Below are 9,777 nucleotides of genomic sequence, written 5' to 3'. Positions count from 1 at the left end.
AACTAAACCGAAAGAACGCAAATACACTAGGGGGTCAGAAAAGGGGTGACATATAAAGCCAGAGGGAGTGATATCGGTGCAAGAGGATGGTTTAGTTTAGTTATTGTCATGTGCACCGAGGAACACGCCCACGCCATCACGTGCCCCGGGCCCATCCACGTCGCGACGTTCATCTCCAGCCCCGCCCACTAGACGCCTATGCCAAAGCCACGCCCAGATGTTAACGTCAGACCGTGACGTATATACCAGACCCCGCCCATGTCTCGACGTCATCCGCCCCCCGACCCGGCAACCGCCGAGCACGCATGCGCGGATGGCTGATGTCCGCGGCGTCGCGTCGCTGAGTTTCACGGCCTGAAGGGAAGGGGGGGGCCGGGGGGGAGGAGAAAGAAAAAGTTCCCGGAACAGAGCAGGAGAAGGATAAAAACACACCCAGGCACGGAGAGACGACGCAGCATCGGTACTGACCTACAACATGGAAAATAAATTCGCGGAGATAGACAAGGACAGCCGCTGGCCTCAGTCTTACTTGGTGAGTCCGTGTGTGAGGAAGTCGGGTCGGTCCCGGCGCGTCCTGCCCGGCGAGCAGGCTCGGGGCCTGGCCTCGGGGCTGAGAGCCGGCGCGCCCTTAAGGTCCTTTTGTTGCCGACGGTTAATTGGGATTTAAAGGGGACGCGAGGAAGAGGGGGTGTTGCTGCAGGTTATGACTTGAGAGACTGCAGCTGCTGCAATGCTGAACATAAAAAACAACCTGCTGGAGGAACTCAGCGGCTGGAAACCTTGTCAACGTTTTTTTTTACTTTCTCACTACATTTCTGCGAAGTTCCTCCAACAGATTAAATGTGTAGGAAGGAACTGCATGTTTGCAACATAGAAGTTTTAGCCTTCTTCAGACTCGGGCATTGTCCCACCACTACCTCTCGTCCAGTTGTCTTCCCCAACCTAGTCAGAAGAAGGGCCTCGACCCGAAACTTCACTCATTCCTTTTCTCCAGAGATGCTGTCTTTACCGCTGAGCATTTTTCCTCTAACCTACAGCAGATTGTTTTTCCTGCTATGAAAGTCACCTGCAGATTACTTTGCAGATCTTTCTGTGTGTGGCCAAAACGCAATAGGGTTGAAGGAAAGCTCATCGGGTCAGGCAGCATATGTGGAGAGACAGATGACATCTCGGGTCTGGACCCTTCTTCAGACTAGGTTGGGGGAGATTTAACTTAAAATGGATAACAAAGATAGTGGTGAGAGAAAGTCTGGACCACTCACCTGTATTTGCGTATCATTTGCCAGGCTTTGACCTGCACCCACCTTTCTTCCAGCATTTGTCCCAGGATGCTGTCTGACCCACTGAGTTACACTGACACAATGTGAGTTTCTTTGTAAGCCATAATCATACTTTATTAGCCAAGTATGTTTTGCACAAACGATGCATCTGTAGTTCCTTCTGATACAAAATGCTGTCAATTCCTCCCCCCCCCCCCACTGCTGAGTTACCCCAGCATGTTGATTCCTGGATCTGAAATTTCTCATGTCCTGCTATATGTGATGTCATGTATTTAAACACTGAGCCAATCATTTGCACAAATTAAATTAGGAAGTGCTGACTGGGGAGATGTTAAGTTTCGTCTGTGCTATGTGCTTCCAGAATTGTCTGTTTTTATTTCGGATATCCATGATCTGCAGATTTGTTTAATATTCAAGTGAAGTTCGGAAGGAAGGAGATGAAGAGGAATTTATTTAGTCATAGGGTGGTGAATCTGTTGAATTGTTTGACAGGAGTCTGTGGAGGCCACCAATGGATATTTTTCAGGCAGAGATAGATAGATTCTTGATTTGAATTGAATTGCCACATATGCAAATAGTCGCACATAAAGGGCGCATACAAAGTTACAAATCCCCCCTTCCCCCGCACCAGTTCTCCCCTGTTCTTCCCTCTCTCACGGAGGTCCCACCATGCCGGGTTCTCCATTGTTCGTCATCCCGGACAAGGGGTCACAGCTTAAGGATAAGGGGGAAATCCTTTAAAACTGAGATGAGAAGAACTTTTTTCACACAGAGAGTGGTGAATCTCTGGAACTCTCTGCCACAGAGGGTAGTTGAGGCCAGTTCATTGGCTATATTTAAGAGGGAGTTAGATGTGGCCCTTGTGGGTAAGGGGATCAGAGGGTATGGCGAGAAGGCAGGTGCGGAATACTGAGTTGGATGATCAGCCATGATCATATTGAATGGTGGTGCAGGCTCGAAGGGCCGAATGGCCTACTCCTGCACCTAATTTCTATCTTTCTATGGTGGTTCCCTGTTGCTCTTCCCCCTCTCTCACGGCGGTCCCCCCAGCCACAGGTTCTGCAGACCCAGGCACTGATGGCATGTGGGCTTCGTCGACCCACATGGCTCCACCTCTGACCTGTGAGGTTGCGGCCCGTGAGGTCCGGGCTCTGGGCCGTGAGACTCAATCGCCAGCTCCGGGGCTCCATCCTTGACTTCTCAACGGCAGCTGTGGCTCCTCTTGAAGGCGTCTGCCACCACGGCACCTCCGGAACGGAAGTAGTATGTGTCAGGGGTTATGGGGAGATGGCAGGAGAATGAGGTTAGGAAGGAGAGATAGATCAGTCATGATTGAATGGCGGAGTAGACTTGGTGGGCCGAATATCCCTTTTGACCTTATGGAACAGCTAACTTGCACTTGTTTTGGGAATACTGGGTGGAAGTTAAAATATTGGCTACACCCCAGTTCTTTTGCCATGGGGTATTTTGTATCAATCTGAAAGACTAGAGGCCTTCCAGTTAATCAGAGATGCACAGATTATTGATTAGTACGGGGGGGGGGGGGGGGGGGGGGGGGGGGGGGGGGCTGGAGAGTTAGGAGAATGGGATTGAGAGAGAAAGATAGAACAGCAATGATTGAATTGCGGTGTAGACGGTAGGCAGAATGGCTTTTCGTTGCTTCCGTTGAGCACTCTGTTCCAAACGTATCCCGGCACCTTTCTCCAACTCTTCCTCCGTTACATTAAAGACTGCATCGGGGCTGCCTCCTGCACCCACGTAGATCTCATTGATTTCATTAACTTTACCACAAACCTCCACCCTGTCATCAATTCCCTTAAACCATCTCCATCACCTCTTTAACTCTCTCTCTCTCCCCCCTTCCCCTTCTTAAAGTCTTTGGTTGTATTACAAAAGACAGACTATACTAACGTCTAATACAAAACCAATTGAAGTTCTCGGTTATCTGAGGAATCCTAACATCACTAGCAATTATATTCCCTTTATTTGATCTACTTCTCCCCAATCCCCTCTGCAACTCAAAACTAATTGTGTTGTCATATTGCCAGTCCGATAAATGGTCTTTGATCTGAAATATTAACTATTTCTCTTTCCACAGATGTTGTCTGATCTGAGTATTTCCATCATTTTAGCTTTTGATTTGCGATTTCTATCATCTGCAGTTTATGCTTACAATTTCAATTCTATTTTCTTTCCTGAAAGAACTCTGTAAAAAGCACGTAAATATATTTATTTATTGCTCATATTCTATGTCGCTCTTCTAGGGAGATGCTAACTGCATTTCGTTGTCTCTGTACTGTACACTGCACAATGACAAAGTTTGAATCTGAATCTAATCCCGCTGACTATTTTGTGAAAGAAGGAAATGCATTTTTTTTCCCTACCCAGTTTCCCAACAGCCAAGTAATGCAACATTTGTTGAAAATTCAATCTATCTTATCCTTCATGAATTTCTACTTGCCTATCATTCATATTGATTCACACCCCCCCCTCATTTCATCAGTGCTATAGCCGAGATTTTAACAAGCAAATTTAAACAATGCAATGTCCGATTTTCTTTTCCAAACAAAAGTGCAAGTAATGTTACTTATTGACCACCTTTTGGAAATGTGTTGACCTCCTGTTTTGTTTCGTTTCGACAGAGTTGACTGAGACGTGTGGTTGTTCTCGTGGTTTATACAGGGAAAAGTCATTCCTCTTTGCAGAATAATTGATTAGCCATGATTTGTCTTTCCAATGCAAATTCTAGGAATCTAATGTCTGAATTAATCTCAACTGTTCTGCTATATCTTTCTCATAAAACAATGGCATATTTTGGGAACAACGGATCAGATTTAATGTCAGAAGTATGTTGATGCATCTTGCTCCATGTAATTCTTTGCATGTTCATGCTGTAGGTTGTCTCTATGAATATTGTTCCACAGTATTTATAATGTGGATGATTTACAATGAACAGGCTGAGCTGAAAATCTGCAGATGCCAATATGTAACCTGTTGATTGTTTTCAGCATTTTCTGTTTTTATTTCTGAGCTGCTGGAGCTGTGTTTATGTCATAAGCTGGTGTGTTTGTGGTTATTGGTGTTCTGGTACTAAACTAAATAACAATCGAGTTTTTAGTTTTAGAGATGGAAACAGACCCTTTGTCCCACCAAGTTCACACCAACTGCTGATTACGTATTCACATTGGTTCCATGTTATCCCACTTTCGCATCCAGTTCTTACACACTGGAAGCAATTTTACAAAACGCAATTAACTGTAAAACCTGAACCTTTTTAGGATGTGGGAGAAAACCGTAGCCGTAGCCCCCCCTGTGAAAACCCATGTAGTCACAAGGAGAACGTGCAAACTCCACATGGACAGCACCCAAAGACAGAATCAATCCAGGGTCTCTGGCACTGTGAGGCAACTCCAGCAGCAGCACCACTGTTCCGTCCTCTATAATGCGTTTTACTGAAAGGAATGATTGAAATATGATAATAGAGCAGGATTATTCTCTTTCAGTGTATAGGACTCAAACATATTGCAACACTATACCTGCTCCATGTCTACCAGTCCCAGGGAACCTGTGTCTCGATGGAACCTACATGCCGATTCATTATGCCATACACATCACCAGTGCAGATAAATGTTGGAATTTTCCAAATCCGTTTATTTGTCTTAAACAGCACTGGCCATTCCTCTGTAAGACAAGAGTATCAATGTTGTGGGAAAACAATCTTCTTCATCTTCCTATCCATGTTCTACTTGTGTGACTTTGTCATTTATTGTTGCCTGACAATGGGTTTTGAACCTGGAATGTTAACTTTCTTTCCACATGTCCTGCCTAGCCTGCTTAGAATTTCCAGTTTTATTTCTGTATTTTGGGTTTCTGCATTTTTCTTTGATTTTAATTCATTATGGAAATCCATCCTTTAAACATTAGATTTCAACAAAGGTTCAATATCATGATCTCAGATCTGGTCCATTTCTGACACGAGGTTATCTGCAGGGTTCGAAATTAGCGGTTACCCGGTTGCCAATGGTAACCCACAGCCCCGCCGGGCAACCTAAAAGTCATGCCATTTTGCCCGGCTTGGCAAGCACCCGGGACACCAATCGCTTAATTCTGAGCCGGCCCCCTCTCTCTCTGTCACTCCGCCCGCTATCCGTGTCCATGTCTAGAGTCTCAGGCCGCTGTCCGTGTCTCGGGACTCCGCCATACACATGCGCACAACCATGGCCAGCACCAAAGATCCTATAGCGAGGATCTTTGGCCAGCACATCGTCGGCCGTGGTTGTGCGCATGTGCCGCCCTGCACATGCGCACTGCAACTGGTTGGCATCGGTCACTTTCTCCCTCCCTTTGCATGGTGGGAGATCTGGCTGCCATTGCTGTCCCCTCGCCGCTGCTGTTGAAAGCCAATGCAGAATCTCTCCCTGGAGCTGGAGTAACTCTTGCTTCTTGGTTTCCTGGTCTACCAAAAATATTAAAAATGGAATCTAAACAGAATTTAAACGCCAGGCATCTCTGGAGAGAAGAAATGCGTGATGTTTTGGGTCAAGATCCTCCTTCAGACTAATTGTTGCCAATGGAAGAGAGTTCCACACCTATGTCATCTGTTAATGAAAAAAAAACTTTTAATAATGCCAATTAGACAATGTGGCTACTCGCAGTCCAAATCGCTGAATTAAAAAATAAAAAGAATGAACACAATTGTAGGCATGTCATGCCAAAATACAGGATTGTACAACTAAGGCACATGCTTTTAGCTTTATTTGCGAAATGGTCGGTCAAGGGCAGATTCCATTGGCGTTTTTTTTATTGTTCATTTACTTGCATGGTTATGAAATAATGCTAGATGTTTTGGTATAGGTATGTGATGTAAAATTTGATATGTTTGGTATTGTATGGTGGTAGAATTAATCAGTGTAATACCAAATTCACACAAATTAAAAGATGTAGGTATCCTATCTAACCATGAAGTGCACTTGACAAATACAAATATTAATTAAAGATAATTTAAATGCTGCTAGAGTCAGTTATTAAAGATGGGATAGCAGCACATTTGGAAAGTGGTGAAATCATTGGACAAAGTCAGCATGGATTTACGAAAGGTAAATCATGTCTGACGAATCTTATAGAATTTTTCGAGGATGTAACTAGTAGCGTGGATAGGGGAGAACCAGTGGATGTGGTGTATCTGGACTTCCAGAAGGCTTTCGACAAGGTCCCACATAAGAGATTAGTATACAAACTTAAAGTACACGGCATTGGGGTTCAGTATTGATGTGGATAGAGAACTGGCTGGCAAACAGGAAGCAAAGAGTAGGAATAAACGGGTCCTTTTCACAATGGCAGGCAGTGACTAGTGGGGTACCGCAAGGCTCAGTGCTGGGACTCCAGCTATTTACAATATATATTAATGATCTGGATGAGGGAATTGAAGGCAATATCTCCAAGTTTGCGGATGACACTAAGCTGGGGGGGCAGTGTTAGCTGTGAGGAGGATGCTAGGAGACTGCAAGGTGACTTGGATAGGCTGGGTGAGTGGGCAAATGTTTGGCCGATGCAGTCTAATGTGGATAAATGTTTGGTCATCCATTTTGGTGGCAAAACAGGAAAGCAGACTATTATCTAAATGGTGGCCGACTAGGAAAAGGGGAGATGCAGCGAGACCTGGGTGTCATGGTACACCAGTCATTGAAAGTAGGCATGCAGGTGCAGCAGGCAGTGAAGAAAGCGGTATGTTAGCTTTCATAGCAAAAGGATTTGAGTATAGGAGCAGGGAGGTTCTACTGCAGTTGTACAGGGTCTTGGTGAGACCACATCTGAAGTATTGCGTACAGTTTTGGTCTCCAAATCTGAGGAAGGACATTATTGCCATAGAGGGAGTGCAGAGAAGGTTCACCAGGCTGATTCCTGGGATGTCAGGACTGTCTTATGAAGAAAGACTGGATAGACTTGGTTTATACTCTCTAGAATTTAGGAGATTGAGAGGGGATCTTATAGAAACTTACAAAATCTTTAAGGGGTTGGACAGGCTAGATGCAGGAAGATTGCTCCCGATGTTGGGGAAGTCCAGGACAAGGGGTCACAGCTTAAGGATAAGGGGGAAATCCTTTAAAACTGAGATGAGAATAACTTTTTTCACACAGAGAGTGGTGAATCTCTGGAACTCTCTGCCGCAGAGGGTAGTCGAGGCCAGTTCATTGGCTATATTTAAGAGGGAGTTAGATGTGGCCCTTGTGGCTAAGGGAATCAGAGGGTATGGAGAGAAGGCAGGTACGGGATACTGAGTTGGATGATCAGCCATGATCATATTGAATGGGCGGTGCAGGCTCGAAGGGCCGAATGGCCTACTCCTGCACCTAATTTCTATGTTTCTAAATATTGCAGCTTTTTTGAGTTGGATAGGGAACTGAAATATAAAAAAACCAAAATGTATTAGGACAATTTAAATATTTATTCTGCAGCTGCAATATTCACTAATCCTTCAGTTTTCATGGAAACAGAATCGTGCAGATCAGTCCCCAAATCCTCAGAAATAAAACTGGATAGTTGTAGAAAATTGGAGACTGCTATCTGGTACAAGAACTGAAGAACTAAGCACCAAATGAATGGATGGTTTCTATTTTGGTTACTGTCTCACAAGGAAAAACTTTCTGGCAGGGTTGGAGCAGTTACAAGAATTTGTGTAGAATGCTAATGACTTACTGTTTTTTTTGTTGCACCATGTTGCAAGTCATTATTTTAGATTTTATTATAATTGGTCACATCTGGAATACAGTAGTTGCTTGTGGATTCTTAACCTCGGAAAAGATGCATCAACCATGGAGATTTGCACATGATTTAAGGCATAGTAGCTTTTGTAAAATTCATTAATTCTGAGGACAGATGGTATAAACTTGGCTTGTATTAGCTTATGTTTAGCAGGTTGAGGGTTGATTGAAGTATAGTAGTAATTAAAAATTTAAAGCACAAATAAAAATAATTTGGCCGATATAGAAGAGTTGCATACTTGGGCTAGGTAATTTGGAACATGAAGGAATACATTTTCAAGTAGAGCTTTGTGATTTAGCAGTGAAAATCACAGAGAAAGATGAGGCAGATATTGAGGTTAAAGCGAGCAGGCAGGTCTATGAGCAGGCCAGGCAGGGACATGGCGAATTGTGGAAGGTCTGATAGGCTCAACTACAATTACTTTAATGCAAGAAGCCTCGTCGGTAAAGCAGACAAACACAAAGCATGGATTGGCACCTGGGTTTGTGATGTTAAAGATATTATGGAAATATGGTTGAGGGATGGTCAGGACTGGCCAGGTAAATTTCTGGAGCAATATGTAAATACCCCGACTAGAGATGGGGATCAACCTGACCTCCTCTTAAGAACAGCGGTGGGGCAAGTGGTTGATATGTCGGTGGGTGAGCATTTGAACGGCAACCATCATAATTTCATCAAGATGTTCATGGAAGATGATAGAACTAATCCTCAAGTTGAAGTCTTAAATTGGGGAAAGATTAACTTCAATGGTATCTGGCAAGAACACTCAAAAGTTGATCGTGAGAAGCTGTTTCCATGTAAAAGGGCATCTGGCAAGTGGGGTAATTTTAAAATAGAGATAAGAAATGTTCAGGCCTGCATGTTCTTGCCAGAGTGAAAGGCAAGGCTGGTAAGAGTTCAGAGGAGTGGTATTCTGGAGCAGATCAACAATACGATGGAGGTATTGAAACTCAAAGGTGGATAAATCCCTGGAGCCTAACCAAAATGCATCCAAGGATGTTCTGGGAAGCAAGAGAGGAAATTGCCAGGACCTTCTTAGAGATTTAAGAAAATGGTTAAGTACCAGAAGACTGAAGGAAAGTTAATGTGTTTATTTAAGAAGGGCAGTAGGAATAAGCCTGGGAACAATAAACCAATGATGCTTGCACCAGTGGTGTGAATGTTATTGCAAGGGATTCTGAGAGATTGGATTTATTTGCATTTATTTTGCAAGGCAAGGACTGATGAGGGACTGTGCGGTACCTGGCAGCACAAGTAGATTGGATGGTGTAATAGGCATATTGACACACTCGCCTGCATCAGTTGAGGTACTGAGTATAGAAGTTGGAACATTTTGTTATGGATTACAGGCAACCCCTGCTTTAAGTTTAAAAGCTTTGCAAGAGTAATGGCAGAACTTCTAAGTTGTATTTAATCAGATACACTGCAGTTGATGAATTGGATGGTGTATATGAAGATAGTAGATTGAATAAAGATACATGGATTGGTTGAGCAAAATGATCTGCAAGTATAGCATTTTTATGATTATATCACAGGATACTCTTCATTTGAGTTGTGCCCTGAAACATAATTAAGTCACTTCATAAAATGCATTGTTTATTAGATAGTATGCATACAATGTTGTAACAATTTATTTCACTCCATGAACTTAGAAGGGAATAAATATTGTGTTATGACTTTCAATGCATCTCATAATAATGGCACATGTAATGTGTTTAAAGGTGCATGTTCAATG

The 9,777-nt window shown here is 43.6% G+C and overlaps 1 protein-coding gene across 7 annotated transcripts in view; it reads left to right on the top strand.

The window, feature by feature from the left end:
• Positions 1–313: 313 nt before the first annotated feature.
• The window catches only part of ptpn2b (protein tyrosine phosphatase non-receptor type 2b), a 60,759-nt gene continuing 51,295 nt past the window's right edge, over positions 314–9,777 (top strand). For 2 of the 7 annotated variants that reach the window (XM_055634353.1, XM_055634351.1), the window contains exon 1: positions 314–532. In XM_055634353.1, coding sequence (XP_055490328.1) covers positions 476–532 — 57 coding nt within the window. In that variant the 5' untranslated portion in view covers positions 314–475. The remainder of the gene's footprint in view (positions 533–9,777) is intronic. The other 5 variants (XM_055634352.1, XM_055634350.1, XM_055634356.1 and 2 more) reach the window with 3 other exon arrangements.

This window comes from Leucoraja erinacea, chromosome 4 (genome assembly GCF_028641065.1).
Source record: "Leucoraja erinacea ecotype New England chromosome 4, Leri_hhj_1, whole genome shotgun sequence".
Lineage (NCBI taxonomy): Eukaryota > Metazoa > Chordata > Chondrichthyes > Rajiformes > Rajidae > Leucoraja > Leucoraja erinaceus.
This window is presented reverse-complemented; position numbering and strand designations above follow the sequence as displayed.